This window comes from Rhinolophus hipposideros, assembly GCF_964194185.1.
Source record: "Rhinolophus hipposideros genome assembly, chromosome: 7".
NCBI lineage: Eukaryota > Metazoa > Chordata > Mammalia > Chiroptera > Rhinolophidae > Rhinolophus > Rhinolophus hipposideros.
The window spans coordinates 57499275-57519023 of record NC_138053.1 but is presented as its reverse complement, the minus strand read 5'-3'; the positions used below and the strand labels follow the sequence as shown (position 1 = coordinate 57519023).

General features: G+C 40.5%; 1 protein-coding gene across 1 annotated transcript; it reads right to left on the bottom strand.

Moving 5' to 3' along the window:
- Nucleotides 1-15096, bottom strand: CD180 (CD180 molecule). Its single transcript, XM_081053561.1, has 3 exons — nt 14839-15096; nt 5256-5422; nt 1-1777 (listed from the first exon to the last, which is right to left on the bottom strand). The coding sequence occupies exons 1-3, from the start codon at nt 14926-14928 to the stop codon at nt 49-51; spliced, it is 1986 nt and encodes a 661-aa protein (XP_080909687.1). The 5' UTR covers nt 14929-15096; the 3' UTR covers nt 1-48.
- Nucleotides 15097-19749: the final 4653 nt, after the last annotated feature.

The window sequence follows — 19749 nt, the reverse complement described above, 5'->3', positions numbered from 1 at the left end:
GAAATTTTGCTGAACACATTTATTTGCCATCTCTAGAAACCTTCAGCATTAAATATGCTGGTATTTCCACCTAAGAAGGAATTTAACTGCAAAAATGAGCAGAATGGTGAGTAAGAATAAAAATACAACAAGAAAGAAAATGCCCACGGCCGTAATTCCACAGGACAGTTTGACCTCAGACAGCTTAACTCCCGTTAAAGATGGGGGATTTGCACACACAGTCTCCTCCGAGCCCTCCAGTTTATGCAGGTTTTCTTTGTACCATGTTATGAAATGAATATTTGAGCAAGTGCAGTCCAGGGGATTGTGACTTAAATTAATGGTGCTCTGCTGGGACAAGATGGGGAGGAGATGGGGTGGGATGATGCGAATGCTATTGGCAGCCAGATTGAGGTAGGTCCCCTTCAGGTGGCTAAGAGCACTGATGCTATTTCCTGTCAGGCTGTTGTGGCTTAAGTCTATGTGTCTCATTTTCCCAAGACTGTGGAATGCTTCCTGGTCTACAAAGAGGAGCTCACAGGAAGATAAAATTAGAATTTCCAAGCTGCCTACTGTCTGAAGGAGGTTGGTCTTTGAGATGCTCCCATCTTGAAAGCGATTTCCCTGTAAATTCAGATACCGGAGATCCAGCAGGCCTTCTAGAAGGTGCTGATTGCTGGCATTGAGGAGGCAGTGAGAGAGATTCAGAGCCTGCAGGCGAGAGAGGCTTTGGAAAGGACGTTGTAGAGCATTAACATGCAAGTGGGTGAATGCCAAGTCCAGGAGTTGTAGCTTAGGACATTCTTTGAACGCCTCACTCTGGAGACCGATGGGCATATTGTAGCTCAGGTTTAAGTACTGCAAGTGGAACAGGTTTTTGAGGGGCAGATTGCAGCAGTCAGAAGCCTCTATATTACTGTGACTTAAATCAAGTCTCTGAAGATTTTCTAGTTTTTCCAAACACCCAACACCGAGGTCAAGTTTTTTCAGGTTACCTTTGATATAGAGGTGTGTAAGGGATGGGAAACTGGCGGCATTGATTTGACACAATCGGTCAAAGTGATTTACATTGAGAACTAGTTTCTTGAGAGAATTCATGCCTTCAATCCCAGAGGGTAACTCTCTCAAGTGAGTTTCAGTCAGATCCAATTCCTGGAGTCGTGTAAAGCACTGAAAGGTAGTAGATGACAAGTTAGAGAAATGGTGCTTCTGCAGGTTGATGCTCTCCACAGACATGTCACAAAGTCCTGCAAGCATGGCTGAAGTAAGTTCTTGCTCATCAGTGTCTTCATATGTTCCCAGCCAGAGAGACTGAGTAGTAGAATTCTGTAGGCCTTTTAATATAACAGACAAGTCAAAAGTGCCTCCAAATTTCAAACTTTGGAAAACTTTGGAATGGAAAGCCCCAGGCTCAATGCCTTTAATGTCGTTGCCATTGCAGTTAAGGCTTAAATTGGTGGCCTGCTTCAGAGAGTTCAAATCTTGACTAGAGAGATAGTGTATAGCATTATTCTGAAAATCCAGAACTTTCAGATTCTGTGTTGGGAAGTTTACTGGGAGCTTAATGGAAGAAATATGGTTGCTTCCAAGATGCAAACTTTCCAAGTTTTCCAGATTGTGCACTGGGATAAACTGGAGATTGGATAATCCTGTTTGGACTAAGAAAAGATGCTTCAATGACGTGGGCCCATTAAGTGATGTTTCTGCCATGAATATCAGGGGATTTCCAGTCAACACAATTGTGTTCAATTGATGATGGCTTTGAAAAGTGTCTTCGTGTACCCAGTTAATCTGGCATCTTAAAAAGATAATAGTATTTAACAATAATTGATTAGAATAAAGACTCAGTCACAGTGACCTATAGGAACAAAATCATCATTTGTGTATAGTAAAAACAGTGAACATTATTATTCAAAATAAAACATAAAAAATCTTTTTCAGTAACCGTGATGGCCTGGTGAATGAATTACTAGCCTCGGTTCTGAACATTCTGATTAAGATATTTCTTCCAGATATCTTGCCCCTTTCGATTGAACTCTCAGAGGTTTGTGTTTGTAATTTAGGGAGTAATTAGTGGTTTGATTGTAGGAAAAATGAAACCATTATTTACTATTTTAAGTAATATAAAACTTGTCATATATAATGCATAACATATAACATATGACATACTATACATGAATCTATGCCACTCTGAGCCAGTTACGTTTCTCAACGTCTGTTGTTTTCATCTAAAAAGTAGAGAAATAAGGATTACTTTATAGAATGAATGCGAATCAGATGATATATATGAAAAGGCGCCCTGGTGGCGGAGAGCCTGCGTTTAGTGAGCCACATGTATCAGTGGCAGGAGACAAAGCTTGGGGATAGGATAGGAAGTCCTATCAAAAATCTGCAAACAACCAAGACCTTCAAAAGGGATCCTTTCAGTGGGCGACCTTAAAAAAAGAAAGCTCACAGGGAGAGTCCTTGAGGATATGTGTTTGTCTTGACTTTGGCTATGAATAAAACAAGAGCAACAATAACAATAAGAGAAGTTTCCTCTGAGAGATTCCCCAACCATAAGTTTCCACTCATGAGGACTGTGGCCTGAATTTATGCTATTTCTGTAGACCACCCAAAAGAAACCCAAGTGGAAAACACAGTTTAAAGTGGATCCAGGATGGTAGTGACTGCAAGTAACTGGTAGAAGTAAATAGAAACCTTTTCTGGAGTGATGTACTGAATTTTTAATAAGGAAAACTTTCAAGTTTACATAAAAGTAAAGAGAACAGGACAATGAACCTTCATATGTCTATCACACAGATGCAGTTCTCAAGATTTTGCCATATGTTTTTTGGCTTCATCTATTCCCACTCTCTTTCCTGAATTATTTTAAATCAAATCCTAGATTTCCCATACATGTTGCAGTGGGCATCTCAAAAAAAAAAAAAAAAAAAGACATTTTCGTAGCCATAATGCTATTACCATATATAACGATATTAATAATTTATTGGTATTATCTCATTCCAGGAAAGCATTTTAAACACAGATTTACACAAAGTTCCAAAAGATAGATGAGCTCAAAATAAAAATTTTCTAAGCACGTAAGGGAAACATATTCTCCAAAGTCAGCAAAAAAGGAAAGAATTCTACAGAATCAGGTTTAAAAACAAAGCAGATACCTGAATTATCAGATATATCTGATTATATATGATATATAAAGAACACATGCTATGCCTGATATATATTATCAGAATATCTGGTAAATAAATATGTTTATATCAAACATGTTTGACAGGTTAATAAAAAGTAAGAGCCAACAGGAAAATAATATTAAATAATTAAAATAATATTAAAACTGATGTGCTTTATTTGTAAAATGAGAAATCACTGAAATTTATTGAAATGGAACAAGTCAACAAGTGAAATTAGAAACAGTGTATAGTCTGTACAGGAGATTAAACACAACTGAAGAAAAGTATTAATGGACTAGAAGCAAATATGAGAAAATTACCTAGAATATGGTCCATAAAACCAAAGAGCTAGAAAGCAGGGAAAAAATACATTAAGATATATGAAGGATGAATGAAAAGATGCGCTATAAGTCTAATCAGAAATCCAAAGGAAATAAAAGAAAGAATGGGGGCAAGCCAAAGTTCAAACAGATCATGGCTAGCATATTTTAGAATTGACAAAAACTACCAGTCTCATGTTCAAGGAGCCCGACAATCTACTCAGTGTATCACTGTATTGTTATAGCTTGCCAAAGACAAAGAGAAGCTGTTGAAAACTTCTAGAGAGGCAAAGATAGATTACCTTCAGGTGAATAATGATTAGACAGATAGATGACTGCCCAGCAGCAATAATGAAAGACGGCAATGATAGCATCAAAGGATGAAAAATAAATAAATAAATAAACAAATAAATAAACAAATAATAACTCAACCCAGAATCATATTTCAGAAAGTACTCTCTTCTAAGAATCAAAGTGAAATAAACATATTTTCAGAAAAAAACACAAAACAAAAAACAACAGGGGCGTTTACTGCTAACAGACTCTCACTAAGGGAGTTTCTAAGAATGTACTTCAGGAAAAAGAAAAATTATTTCAGAGAGAAAGAACTGGAAAGCAAGATGAAATAATGAGCAAAGAAAATAGAAGCCATGTTGATAAAGCTAAAGGCACAACGACTGTTTAGAGTAATAAAAAATGGTGTCTAATTTGTGGCCAGATAAAAGGCAGGGTAAGGTGAGGGAGCGGAGAAAAAGGATTTTAGAAAGCATGGGGTCATACTATTACCACTTTTTGGAAGTAAGAGAAGAAGCTTAGAGCCCTCCAGCTAGAAGAGCTCTCCTCATCCACACACTCCCTAAACATGCAGTCAAGTTCTTTTCATCTGAAAATGAGAAATGACAAAGGACAGAAAAAATTAGTTTTCTTGGTGCATGATAGGTAGGTAGCAGAATTTTTGTCTCTTATCTGAAAAGGCAAAGCTTTCTCTCAAGTTTTCTAAGCATATGCACATGGCGTCTTGGCTCGGGACATGGCCTGTTGTAATTTGGGAGACTGGACTGGGAGTCAGGAGAGCAGAGTTCCTGTTTCCCTACTCTGTGATCTTAAGCAAGCTCCCCAAATCTCCCTGAACCTCAATTTCTTCATCTAATGTGAGTCGGATGGTCATATTTATCATGCTTCCCTCAGAGTGGTGCTTGTGCAGATGAAATAGCATTATGGTGTGAATGCTCTCCTCTCCCGCTCTGCTGAAGCTTAAGTTGAACAATCAAAGAAACAGAGCTGCTACAAGGGGTACAGACTCCATCCACATACAGAGCCCTTTCTCCCTCTCCCAGGCACACACATATGCTGCATTTCCCTTTTGTTTGCTTTCCTTATTTTCCTGTGATACTTCTGCCCACTGCTTCACAAGCACCAGTTCAGCATTTGCAATCCAGATTCTGCCTCTAAAACCACATAATAGAAATTTTACCCCAATTTGTAGGAAAAAAGTTAGTAGATTGTGTGCGTGTGTGTGTATGTGTTTCTCCTGCAGATTTTTCTTAAAATGTTATCACCCAATGGTGGAATATAATATGGCATCTGATTTAGTACAAGATTTGTTTTCAGTTTTGTTATCAATATTCCTTAGAACTTAAATAGCACTACTGACCCAATTTAAACATACAGGATAAGGAGATTATCTCTGTGCCTCCCAAAAGATCCTGGAAACAATGGAAATGCAAGTCATGTTATTACTTAAGTAAAACATAAACCAGACACACAGAACTCAGATACATACCTGGTTAAGTCCAAAAAGATAAGATCTATGAGTCTGCTGAAAGTTGTAACTTGAATTGTGGGCAAGAAATTAAAGCCAAATTCCAAAACTTCTGTTGTGTTTGGTAGAGTGTCAGGAATGCCTCTGAGACCTAAATTTTCACAGTTATAGGTTTTGTTGGCTTCTTTCTGATAAGGGAAACAATGTAAGTTGATATCAGACTTCATACTTTGATAGACTAGCAAAATTAAATATATACGAGGTCAGAAAATTAAGCTCGCAAACTCATCCTAGAAAAAGTACTGCATGCCTCATTGCTGAACATCACTATGGTCACTTTCAAAGTATTCCCCTTGGGAAGTTATGCACCCAGGCCAGTGCCTAGTCCACCCTTCAAAGCAATTTTGGAACTTTTTCTGAAATGGCCATCAGAGCTGCTGTCGTATTACCCTCGATGTCATGAATGTTATCAAAATGTCTTCCTTTCAATATTTCCTTTATCTTCAGGTAAAGAAAGAAGTCATTGGGGGCCAGATCAGGTGAGTAGGGACGGTGTTCCAATACAGTTATTTATTTACTGGCTAAAAACTACCTGACAGATAGAGCTGTGTGAGCTGGTGCATTGTCGTGATGCAAGAGCCATGAATTGTTGGCAAAAAGTTCAGGTCGTTTTTGTCTCTTTTTCACTCAGCCTTTTCAGCACTTCCAGATAGTAAACTTGGTTAACTGTTTATCCAGTTGGTACAAATTCATTATGAATAATCCCTCTGATAGCAAAAAAGTTTAGCAACGTCGTTGCAACAAGTTCACGAACTTAATTGTCAGACCTCGTATGTTATCTTTTAAGCAGCAATCCCACTTCTGGAAATCTTTACGAAATACATACTTTCAAAAACACAAAGTGACATATGCATAAGGTTATTCATTTTAGCATTGTTTTTGTATTAGCAAAAGATTGACAATACCAGATTATCTTTCAGTATAGGATTAGTTTAACAAAATACAGAACATTCACAAAATGTAATCTTCACCAGCTGAAAACAAAATGAGTAAGATGTCCACATGCTGAATATGAGGTGATATCCAGGTATACTTTGCAGTGAACAAAGATAGGTACCAAATGTACATATTGTGTGTATACAGTCAATGGTATATAGTACATAGTATATTGTAGCTACATTTTCATTAAGAAAGTAGGTGTATATTTTCTTATATTTGCAAAAAGAAACCATGAAAAAAAAAATCCAAAACTGGTTTTCTTGCAGGGGAGGCAAGGAACCAGATAAAGGAGCAGGAATAGAAACAAGACTTCCCTGAATATATTTTGTTATATAGTTTTGATTTTGGATGTATGAAAATGTTTTATTTCAGTTTGAAAGCAAATCAACTCTAGATTAGCATCAACAAAATTAGGCAATGAGACATTACATACTTCCTGATGTGATACAGTATTAGGTACACAGTCCACCCATGAGATATTCTTATCTCCCTCCGCTCCCCCCACAAAGAAAAAATTAAAGCTTGAATCCAGTCAAGACTTTGGGCCTAACTTCCAGTCTACAAGTGATGTGGGGGATTTAAGTTAAACAGCCCCACAAGGTAGCAATCAGCCAAATGCAGAAGATAGGCTGTCCTATAGAACAACTGACTGTTTTCTCATCATGTGAATGATGTGGGTGGAATTGGAGAGAGAGGGTAATGGGAAGAGAGGAGACTGCTCTTGTAAAAAGAGACAGATATAAAAGCTACTTAAGAGACATAACCAAAAACTAATAGTCACCCTTGTTTAGATTCTGATTCAAATAAAGCATTTAGAAAAAGACATTTTGTAGACTATCAGGGAACTTTGAATGAGGACAGGATATTAGAGTATACTAAAGAATTATACATTTTGTTAATGATAAAAGAAATGTTCTTATTTTTTTGAAATATTTAGGGGTAAAATCACACCATTTTTGAAATTTGTCTTAAAGTATTCAGGCAAAAATGGAGGGGAGGAGTGGATGGATGAAATGAGTAAGCAAAATGTGGATGTTTTTTGAATACTGAGTGATACATGATATATGAAGATTCTTCGTAACTAATTACATTTGTTTATGTTTCAAACTTTTCTTAATATAACATTTAAACGAACTAGTAGTGTGGCACAGATCTTAGGTCACGGGACCATGCAATCCTGAAGTGTGAATTAATTTTGGATTTCTGGAACTGCAGGCTGCTGATCCCAGACTCTAGCATTTGGGTACATAAGTTCAGTGGGACCACCAGATCCTGTGTCCCAGGAGAGTCCTAAATTCAGAAGTCTACCAGTCCCTGCTTGTTAGATGCCCTAAGTCAAGTTGCAAATCTTGGACTAACTAGGTAAAAATGGGAAGGAGTCGGTAAGCAGTCTATAGAATTATGGGGTCATAATTTATGTGTATGATGCCTTAGGGTAAAGGGTAGTAGGGCAGGTATGAAGGCTTGATGGAGTCTATTTTGTAGGTAGAGGCTCCAGGGAAAGAAAGAAATGTTCTCCAAGAAAAGCTCACTGGGGTGCCATCTCTCAGATCATCTCAGGCTCCGTGTGATTTCATCCAACCTTTCAGACCCTGCCTTTCCCCTGACCACACAATGGTCTCACGAGAAGAGAAGCCCCATTGAGACTGCCGTGCTTTGGGAAAGCCCTGCTATCAAACTCTAGAGAGCAGATTTCCTCATACTGACTTGCACAGAGACCTGCTTAGCTAGAAGCAGAAGACTGCACACATCCTCCTTCACTCTGAAGCGTGATGTTTTAAAGATGTCACCATTGTAATTGCTTTCTGCTTTACTCCACCTCCTGCTCAGTGTTGCACTCTTTTGTAGTTATAGTAAGCATGCTTATCTATAGGAAATCACTGGTTTTCTTCTATATTGTGACAATATTACAAATTTCACTCATGAAAATGCCATATTTATATTTATTTGTAATTCATTTTTTGTTCTATGGACCCAGAGTCCTCTAGGCACTGCCACAAATCCCCTTAATGTCCTGGAAATGCACATTTTGCATTTAAAACTTAGATTTAGCTCTCTGGTGGGGAAAAAACACACAAAAATACATGTCGGTAGACCCCTTTTTGGTGCCCATGAACATGGACAACCCAGCGGAAAGATGTATGTATAGCTGCTATCCCCATAGCTGCTAAGGTTCAGATTAGCTTTGAGAGGACATTTTTCTATTCTGGTCTCCATTGGCATAACTTGGAGAAAGGGGCCTTTTCTCAATTTGTCTTGCTCTATTTTGGCCCCACAGCAAAAGGCTCCACGTTGGCAATTTCCTCATCTTGAATATATAAGTACCCGTGACACCTAAATTATTCGTCTTTTGTTTTTTTACTAAGCACTTCACTGTATTAATGTGATTCAGAAAGTTGAAAATCCAGCAGGAACTCTATTGAGCCAGTGGCTTGAGAGAGCTTCCAGCAAAAGGAAAGGCAGGCAAATAAAGTAGCTCATGCTGAACTCGGTGAGAAACCAAGGACCAGTGGATTTAATGCTACCGAGGGGTACCGGGAAGCCACAACGAGCCATTCATCTCTAGTTGGGGAGAAGCTGCAGTGAACTCTTTGCCCTTGATTCCTGGGAGAAAGAGGCAAATGACAAAAACTGTAGCGTATAAGAGAATTTAAAAAGCAAACACATTTCAGAGAACGTGCTGGCCTCCACACACAAATTTTACACACGTGGCCTTTCCCTTTGGCTTTCATTCACACTCCTGTACGATCAAAATTACCATTTCAGATATTACAGATGGTGATGCCAAACTCCTCATGCTCTCAAATCATTTCAGCAGCACTGAATTGTTTTCAGCCTATTGTATTTTTTAAGGCAGAAAGTACATGTGCACACGTGCACACACACACACATTATTGTTCTCATTCTTTTTTTTTGAGAGTAAATTACAGATGCCATAACCTTGTCCCCTAAATCTCTTTTAAAAAAAAGATATTCTCTTATACAGCCATAGTGCCATTACCAAAAATTCTTATTATTTAACATTGATGCAATATTGTTATTAAATAGTCTACATTCAAATTTTACCAATTGTCCCAATATTGTCTCTTATAGTAATTTTTGTTCTTCCAACCTAGCATCACACATTACATTTATTTTTCATGTCTCTTTAGTCTCCTTTAATCTGAGATAATTCCTCCAGCCTTTCATTGTCTCTCGTGGCATCCATTTTTTTTTTTTTTTTAATGAATACAGGCTTATGGTTGACAGGATGTCCCTCATTTGGGTTTTCTTCTCCTTCTCCTTGTCCTCTTTCTCCTTCTCCTTTTCATCTGTCCTCATCACTTGATTCAGCTGACACATTTTTGGCAGAAATACTATGTCAGTGAGGTTGTGTGTCTTTCTCGCTGCAAGTATTCTTATCAAAACTTTTTGAGAGTGAGTTCTGATAGTATAGCACAGGATTTCAGGACAGCAGAATGATAATGTCACAGAAAGGAAAAGCACAGGATGCAGAAAGGGAATACAGTGTGCCTGTTGCCACTGCCCAGGGCTGGGCTGGAAGGCAGGGCCACGTGCTCAGTTGCTTTTCCAGGCAGACACCCACCACTGCTTTTGCAGCCCATGTGGTTGTGGTTTCTGTGAGCTCCATATGACCACTTCCTCTAAACCCAGCCTTCATTCTCTAGACCTCCATATGGGGTCAATTTCCAAAGTCACTTTCTCACTCTTCTACTTTGGCTGGTTTTATTACAGACAGTACCATTCTGCATATGAACTCATGCAGCCAGCAGGATGGTGCAAGGCTACATGGTATTCAGGACAACTGCCCCTTGCCCACCCCTATTCTGAGTCATGGGACATTAACTCAGAAACACTGTGTGCAGGGACCTACACCAACCTCTGGTCTCATGTCAGAGCTGTGCCTTTTACACAGAGCAGGACTCCCAAGTGTTACATCTGTGTTTGCAATTCCTTTTCCCTACAGATACTCATTTGCATTTTTTCAATCAGGATCTTATTTTGCTTCTTTCTGCTGTGTCTCTGACTCCCTGCTGTCCCACTGTATTTTCTCTTCTCGCAAGTGTTGAAATCATTTTCTAATTTAGAATCCTTTGAGTTTCACTCTAGTGGTGATTCCCACCTTTTCGGATCTCTCATCTGCACTTGGCACATGCAGCAGCCAGCTCCTCCATGCACAAGAAATCTGAGACGCTGAACCCTAGCCCTCTCCCCGTCCCCACGTTAATCACTCCTCTACCCAGAGATAGCAATCTGACTGAGTCAAGCCCCAGAGTAACAGTTACTCTCTCCAAATAAAACAAAACAATCCCAAGAGAGCATAGTCTAAAAACTGATGTCAATCTGATTCCTCCAGACAAAAGGGCATTCCAATTACGTGCAGTTCATTTTCTGTTTGTCTCCAGTCAGACTGCGCGGGTTCAAATCCCAGCTCTCAACCACCAAGCTGTGTTCTCTGAGCCTCCTTTTTCCCCAACTGTAGATGGAGGACAATAACGCCTCTTCGCAGGCCAACCCTGAGGATTAATTGGCTAATATATGTCAAGCACTCCCAAGGGGAGTTAGCATTTCACTGGACCATCACAGCATCATGTCATTATATGGAGCTGTTGGGAAGCCCTTGTATCCATGAACTAAAAACAAGCTCTACTAAGCACCCATCCCTCCCCCCATACCTAGGACTGAAGGACTCTCTCCTACAAAACACTGAATTCCAGCTATGCTTGGCATATTTGTCAGCCTCCAAAGACTTGGTCATGGGTCTAATTTTGTTACTTATGATACAGAGAGAGAGAGAGAGAGAGAGAGAGAGAGAGAGAGAGAGACGAAACATGTAGCATTTAACAAGAAAGATTCTATATGGAGTGCTTATTGTATTACTTTTAGAACTTTCCTAGGTTTGAAATTGTTTTTAAACAAAATGTTTTATTAACAAATTCATCTCGACTTCTACCTCACTTGATATGCAAAAATAATTCCACATGGGCTACATATAGATCTAAATGTGAAACCTAGAATTAGAAATCAATACAAAACAATAAAACTTTCAGAAGAAAACATCGGATAATATCTTTTTGGGGTAGGTAAAAATTTCTTAAACAGGACAGAAATGTACTGAAAGTAAGGGAACCATGTTAAATCAAGCTACACTATAATTACGGACTTCTGTTCATCAAAAGGTGCCATTAGGAGAGTGGAAAGGCAAGCCACAGAGTGGGAGAAGATATTTGCAATCTCATTAAGGACATGTAGCCACAGTACATAAACAACTCTTACAAATCAATAAAAAAAAGAGACAGCCACCTAAAAGAAAATGGGCAAAAGACTTGAAAAGTCACACAGACACACACACACACACACACCCCACAAGGATATGCACATGACCAACAAAAGTATGCAAATGTATTCAATTTAATTATCCATCAAGAAAACAAAAATTAGATCCCAGTGAAATGCCACTACCCATCCATCAGAATGGGTTTTTAAAACAATAGCAAATGTTAGTGAGGCTGTGGATCATTCCGAACTCATGTACATTGCTGATGAGTATAAATGGGTCCCAACACTTTGGAAACTGGCGATGTCTGCTATAGGTAAGCATGTGTAGGCCCTGTAACCAAATGCGTCCACTCCCTGCTCTACACCTAGTAAGGTTTGTGCATTTGCTTACTGAAGACATAGATAAGAATTCCAAAGCAACAGCACTCATCAGAAGCCAAACATTTGAAAACAATGCAAAATTCCATTAACGATAGAATGAATAAATACATGGTGGCTTGCTATTCACAGTACCATTCAGCCATGAAAATAAACAAGTAATTGTTTCACATACCATCATCAATAAATCTCGTATATTTACTGTTGAGTGAAAGAAGCCAGACATGGAAGAGTACATGCTATATGATCTCACGTATGTAAGATTCACAAAGAGGCAAAAACAATCTATGAAAATAGTGTATTGGGTGTTCTTGGGGGCTTGTGACTAGGCCAAGGTGTGAGGGGGCTGCTGAAGTGCTGAGGACTTTCTGTTTCTTGATCTGTGTGCTGGTCACAGGAATGTTCACTTAGTGAAAACTCACGGAACTGGACACGTAGGATTGGTGAACTTTTCTGCATGTATGTTTTACTTGAATAAAAAGTTTCCTAAACTTGAAACAAAGCAAAATAAAACAAAACAAAAACCTTGTTTTCAGGATAGGGCCTGATAAGCTGATGGTGGTCACATGAACCTATATATAGTATGTGGTTAGTTACGCTTCTGCTAGAGAGGAACAACTAAAGAGGAAAGGAAAGCAAGGGGGAGGGATGGGAAAACTGGGTGTCATTTGCACTTGAAAAAGGACCAACTCTAAGGCAAAAGCTTCCTCTCTCACCACTCCCACTTTTATCCCATTTGCCTGCAGGGTAGCTAGCTAGTCCTACCTTCTAGAACAAGCTCTCATCCATCTTTGTATCTCCCAGTAACCTCCTCAGTTCTCACGGAGAGTGAAGGCTCAATACACCGTCTTAGAATCCTGCTGCCAAGAGCTCATACATGATAGAGGAGGCCAAGGAAAATGCAGGTCCAATGTTAATCAAATAGGTCCCAGGGCATTTAAAATCAGAGTAGGTTCAGAGGGCTGCAGATAGGTGGTTATATTAAGTTTCAAACAAACTTACCAGAAAAGAAAAGCACTGACTGCAGCACAGGGCCAGGCTTGGAGATCTTGGGACCCTCAGCACTACTCTTGCCACCTGAATATCACAGAAGACCCTGGAACAGGCAGCCAAAGGACTAGGGTGCTCTTCCTGCCTCTTTTACCTTCCCTCTGCCAAACACAAGCCATTTGCAAAAAGTAACTGGCAGCTCTGGGGCCTGGCGTCCTCAGTAGGAAGCTAGACTGGACTAGTGTTTCCATGGGCTTTCCAATTCTCCCCGGACTCTTGTGGGCTTCAGAAAAGCTGATGGGGCTTTGCAGGAATGTGGGGATTTGAGAGTTGAACTGGTAGGCTTAAGAATGTAGTATTTTAAAAAGCCTGCTTTCCAATGAGCTGGAATGTAATGGTGATATTATCCTATCTGGGGTTGTTGGAGATGAATGGCAGACCTATCTGATCCCCACTCCTACCTTCTCATCAGGCCACCTACGTGTTTGTGTGAAATTGACCTTTCAACTTGAATGATGAGGAGATAGCCTTCTGGGGCTGACAGAAACCTCTTACTCACCCCTTCTGTTATGGGCTGAATTGTGTCCCCCCAGATCCATATATTGAAATCTTATCCCGAGTACCTCAGAATGAGACTTTATTTGGAATTAGGATCTTTAAAGAGGTAATTAAATTAAGATAAGATCATTAGGATGGGCCCTAATCCAATGTGACTGGTGTTTTTATAAGAAGAATAAATTTGGCGACAGACACATACAGAATGAAAACAATGTGAAGACATAGGGAGAAGATGGCCATCATCCAGTCAAGGAGAGAGGTCTCAGAGGAAACCAGCCTTGCCCACATCTTGATCTTGGCCTTCCAGCATCCAGAACGATGAGAAAATAAGTTTCTGTTATTTAAGCCACCCAGTCTGTAGTACAGTGCTACCTGCTTTAATTTCCCCTGGGCATGGGTACCTCCTCTTGGTCTGAGCCCATCCTGATTCCATCCGAATAGCCAACTAACAAGGTTCTGTTCTTGTCCGCCTCCAGGCCTATTCCAGTCCTGCCTGAGATTCTTGTTCTTGCCTGGCAGGTCTTTGCCCTGCTTTCCCTTATCGTTTTCCTATCTGTGGCTCTCAAGCACCACCGTTCTATATCCTGCTTCTCCTGCCTCCACTTCTGCTTTCAGCCTCAACCTAGGAAAGCAGCCCACCTACCCACAGACCGATGGTCCTTCCTGTCCCCGGTCTTTGGCCAACAGGCCATGTGGTGCTGCACACTTGCTGGGGTCAGAGACAGTGCGATGAAGGTTGAAGCCTGTTAGAAGATTGCAAGAGACTAAGGTCCTTCTCCTTTCCTTCTTTCGCCACCCCCTCCAAGAACTTCCCACAGGTTGCTAAATATCATTATGGTCCAAAACAGAAGGTGCAATTTGGCTCTGTTCTCGGATGTCACTCCGGTGGGTTAGGAAAACAGATGGACGGCTATACAACTCAAGCGCCAGACTCATTCAGAGTGCTCTTTATGTGCTCTAAAATCTGGCATAGGTCATCTTTACTATTCCCTACCCTGAGAGCCAGGAAACCGAAGGACTCTTTGGGGTAGTGGCCATGTGCTAGGATGTTGGACAAACATCTCCTCTGTGCTGGAAGCAGGTTTGCAGGTCTGCTCTTTGCACTGGGACCCTGTTGATATTTTATGTCTCAATTAGGATTATTTTGGGGGAGATTGTTTGCAGAAGAGGAAAACTCTCACTTCTTTCTACTAAGAATCTACGTTTTCACCCCCTGACTGAGCTCTTTGGCTCCTTTTCAATAATAAAACAAAGCACAACAAAAAACCTTGTACATACCTTGTGCCCTTTCAGAGACAGTGGATGTTGGGATGCCCAGGCTCAGCAGAGACTGCAGGCTGAATCTCACAATTTCCAGGCAGTTTAATTTAGATAATAAAGACAAAAAGTTTGGACTCACCTCTGTGCAATTCTCATTCAAGGAGGTGATGACTTTACAGTTGGCAGAAAACAGCACCACAAACAGGAAGCAGCTGACAGGGGGAGCCATCAGGGGACCAAAGTCACCCCAGCTTAGGGGGCTTATCTAATGCCCAGGACTGAGAAATCAAATCAAGCTATGATGGCCTCAGAAATTCAGCAGCCAGAGAGGTGTTCAGAATGGTGACCTCAGAACAAGAAATACTCTTGACTGCTCAGCATTTGATGGCTCTGTGCTGCGAAAAAAGGGAAGTCCCTTTGCATACCACCCATCCTTGCCAAAAATAGCTGAGGACCCAGCCCTAGGATGGCCCAGTGCGTTTCCTGGCAATCCCAAATCAGTTGTGCAGCCCTCTTTGGCTGGTCACACAGATAGTGCAATGGTTCCTATGGACTTTAGGCTAGCTTCAAGGGTTTGGCCAACTCCAGGAGCTTCTGGTCCGTTTCTTTGAGAGAGACTGTGGAAGCAGGAAGCTGTCCTCACATAGGACGTCACTTTGTTACTTGTCCTAAGCAAGTGACTGGGAGAGGTGCTGGGGCATGCTGCAAAGGCATAGTACTCTGTGGGGGCAGATGTGAGGACTGAGCCCAGCTGTGGTGCCTGCTCGAGCTGGGAACTGGAGCCAGAGGAAACAGGGCGATCCTAGAAAGGGAGTGTAGCTGCTCCTTGCACTTCTGCTTCTGCCTTGGCCAGATATCTCGTCAATATCCACCTCAGGAGGAAGACAAATCCATCCCTCCACTTCGTGATTCGGGCCTGCTAAAGCAGCTGGGTGGACGCCCCTCTCTTCCCTCCCAACCTGACTCAGGAAAGTAGAGGAGAAGTCTGGCTAAGAGAGCAGAGTTAAGGATGTTAGCCTTGGCTCGATTTCTTCTTAGAAATAGCTTTGGAGCAAGATTGCAGTTCCCCTCATTATGGTGCAAGGTGTGGTGGTGATTAAAGAAAGTGAAAGTGCAAGCGTTCCTCACTGGGCTGAATTTAGCTACTCTGTTTCCCCGAAAATAAGACCTAGCAGACCATCAGCACTAATGCATCTTTTGGAGCAAAAATTAATATAAGACCCGGTCTTATTTTACTATAATATAAGACCGGGTCTTATGTAATATAATATAAGACCGGATCTTATATTAATTTTTGCTCCAAAAGACACGTTAGAGCTGATGGTCTGGCTAGGTCTTATTTTCGGGGAAACACGATACCACAAACATTGTCTGTTCTCCAACCTTCTGGCATGTAGGAGATACTTAGCATTACCACTCTCCAATTCCATTTCCAAGAGCTCAGTTGTTAGCATCAGTCACAGCCATTTGAGACTGACACCACTACTATTACTACTAACACAATAATTATAGTAGCCACCGTTTATTGAGCACTTATTATGTGTCAGACACTGGGCAGGTTTTTTTTTTTCTTATAAATCTCCTTATCACATATTCTATCAAAGTGGTACTGTTATTTATCTCACTTCATAGATGTAGACACCGATGTTTAGAGAAATGAAACGACCTCTCCAAATCCACACAACTAGAAAGTGGTGGGTGATGGCTTCAGATCCAGGAAGTCTCACCACAGAGACTGTGCTATTACTCTCCATAGTTTAAGAAAGAATGTTGCCTCCTCAAGGAAGAGAGGACGGGATGAAGAAAGTTCATCAGATTTCACAGCAGATGACAAAAAGCAAAGGGGGTTGGAGAAACTATGTACTAGGTGCTGCTCTAAGGCAATTACAAGTATTTAGACTTTTCTGGTCACACCTGAAATGTCATCCTCATTAACAAAAGCACATCTGAAGATGCTTTTGGCAAAACACAGACTGGAGACAGACCTCCTTGCTTTAAAGAAGGCATGCATCATGTGTAATTGGAAGAGTCTAGACTGGAAGGAGGGCCAGACCCATCGCTTATCAAGGGAATGAACTTGGGTAAGTAATTTCACTTCTCTGAGTCTGTTTCCCATCTGAAAAATAGAACAGGAATTCCATTCCTGTTCTGCCAACATCACAGGGTAATTATGAGGATCAAAAGGGATCATTTATGTGAAAATGCTTTTTTAACCTTAAAGTCTTATATAAATATGAAGTCTGTGAGGCACAGACTCCTCTGAGTAACCAATTCCAATATCATGTAAACATCACTCTCAGGAAATTGTCTCCTACCCCCAAAACATTGAAAAGGCATATTCCTTTTCTTCTTAAGGAAAGGTTTGATGGCTCAGTTAAGATTTTGTCATTTTCTAAGGCCACACGATTTGCATATGATTTGCATGTGTTTGCATAATGGATTCAAAAGACTCACTGCAACTGTGTAAGAGTAAAAGAGAATAAATGAATATGAGTGACCTTCTGCCACAGCATTCAAATCAAATATTCAGGGCATAATACCCTGAAATAGAAAATAGATTAAAATTTAAACTATCGTAAACAGATAGGAAGATAGGTTTAAGAGCTCAGAGGCAGGAATGAAATCCTTATTTGTTCCCAGGTTGTAAAGAATCACATAATCTTAAAGGTCATCCAATCCTAATGATTTTCATGCCTGAATTCCCTCCTCTGCACCCCCTACTCCATGCCTTTCAGTGGACAAAAACAGACACACTACATTATCTTCCAGTCTTTTCTGAAAATGTCTCAGGTGATAGAAAGCTTACTGTTCTGGCAGCAATTTTTTTTTTTTTTTTTGGCAAATTTTGACTGAATGGTTTTATTCTGAACCTCTATAGTCTTTCCTCTAACTTCACTACAATTGTCCTTTTTTCCTCAGGCCAACAGAACAAGTTCAAGTCCTTTTTCTACTTGCCAGTCCTTCATGTATTTGAAAATAGTTATTATGCCCATGAATCATCTCTTTTCTAGGTTAAAAATCTCTACTTTGTCCAACTGTGTCACAATTCATGCATTATAGTCCCTAATAGTCTTTTTATCTGAATATTTTCTAAATCTCCCAAGAAGAGCACTGACTTAAATTCTGGTCCTAGCTTTACCATTAAGTAGTTGTGTATGCTTTTCCTTTTTATTAATACAGATCTGGGACAGTTTCTCTGTGTCTTAATTTCCTCATCCGTAAAATGATGGAGTTGGACTAGCTTATCTGTAGGACAATTCTTCATCTCAAATCCCATTTCTCTATTTTAAAACAAAGCTTTTCATTTTACTTACGAAACAGTCATTGGCTTGAGCCAATAAAATGGACTTACACTGGCTTTTTATTGACAAGTGCGTTTTCTTTCCTACTCCAGATGGTCTTACACCTTCTTGGCCAACATAAAAGTAAAGAGGTTTGGCTAGAGCAATGGGCATCACGACTGCTGCAAACCCAATGCATTCACAGTGCCCTTAGGGACGGAAATGCCATCACCCATTCTAAGAACAATTCTTGCACAGATATGGAGAAGGAAAGAAAAAGATGATCAGGTAAGCCACCAGAAACTCATTTATTTCTACTGATCTGTAACCATGTCAGTGGAGAACACAACAGATTTGTGGACCCAAGACATTTCATATAGTTCAAGTACCCTTGTATGATTCATGTACACACACCCCACATCATTTTTGTTGTTGTTGTTCTGTCTTTTATTCCAGGCTTCTATGCAGTGTGTCCCTTGGGTCAGCTGCCACCCATGGGTGACTCTACAGAACTGTGCTTTCCTGTCTGGGAGACCTGTGCACTCACTTCCCTGTATTTCCAGGTGATTATAATCTGGAGTGATGTGGGGTCCTAGGAATCCTTGTTTGGCTCTTCAAGCCCTTTCTTCAACATAGCCCAAGGGTTATTTACTTTCTTTCAAGGGTGTGCAAAACAAAATAATGCTTTTGTGATCCAATGTTAACAAACAACTACATGCTTCTGGGCACCAGATGGTATTAAGCTGTCTTTTTCCCCCCTTCCATACATTTAGTTTTTGTTCCGCTTTTTGGGTCATGCCTGCTTTCCTCTCTACCCCCAGATAATTAAATCAACTTGCATCTGAAATTCTACTGAAGCTTAAATATTCTAATGCATTTTATGGTCAATTTTACTCCTTATCATTATATTTCTCCATATTTATTTGTTTACAAATTATTATGACTCAAGGTTCAGCGCCATGAAGGCCAGAAGTAAATCCACTCTCAGAATCATCTTGGCATTTCTCTGAGGGGTTCCTGATGTTCTCCCTCGTGGGCACATCGAAACAGCCCTCAGGCCTTCTTGTCATGCTGCTACATGGCTGCCTTTGCAGTTGATGGCTCTTGCGAGGTCACCAGCTTAGATAGAAGTGATGCTATGCCCCTCTTCCACCTAGAGAGAGGACATGGCTTTCTCACATCCTGCTTGAGTCCAAGCTCAGTTTTATTGATGGCTTCACAATGCCACACTTGACCCTACTGCTCCAGAACTGGCTATTTCTCTGCCCTGTTGTTGATGGCACCACTGCTGCCACCACGAACATCTCAAACAAAGCAGGCTCAGTATCTTCATATGATATAGCCAGATCACCTCCACCACAGAAACACTCCAGGCCTTTTCACATCTCAGAGCCAAAGCCTTCCTGGCATCTGTACTCAGGGGAAGGGGGAGTTCTTCCTTGTGTGATCCGGGGACAGTCTGCATTTCCTGCCCTCAGATTCCTCTATTCTCTAGATGACTGATATTAGAAACATACACACCTGAGGCGTGCACAATTTAAAAACTCTAACAATTTAAAAACTCTCTGATGTTGGGCCATTTTCCCAAATCTAGGTTTCAGTATTACCTGTGGTCGTGTGTGTGTGTGTGTGTGTGTGTGTGTGTGTACAGATATGCATATATATTTCTAGAAACATATGTAATATGTTACAGTATCTGTCAAGCCTTCACTTCTAATTAAACATACGATCAGTGCCATTCAGTAACTTCTCTTTCAAATGGCATACTT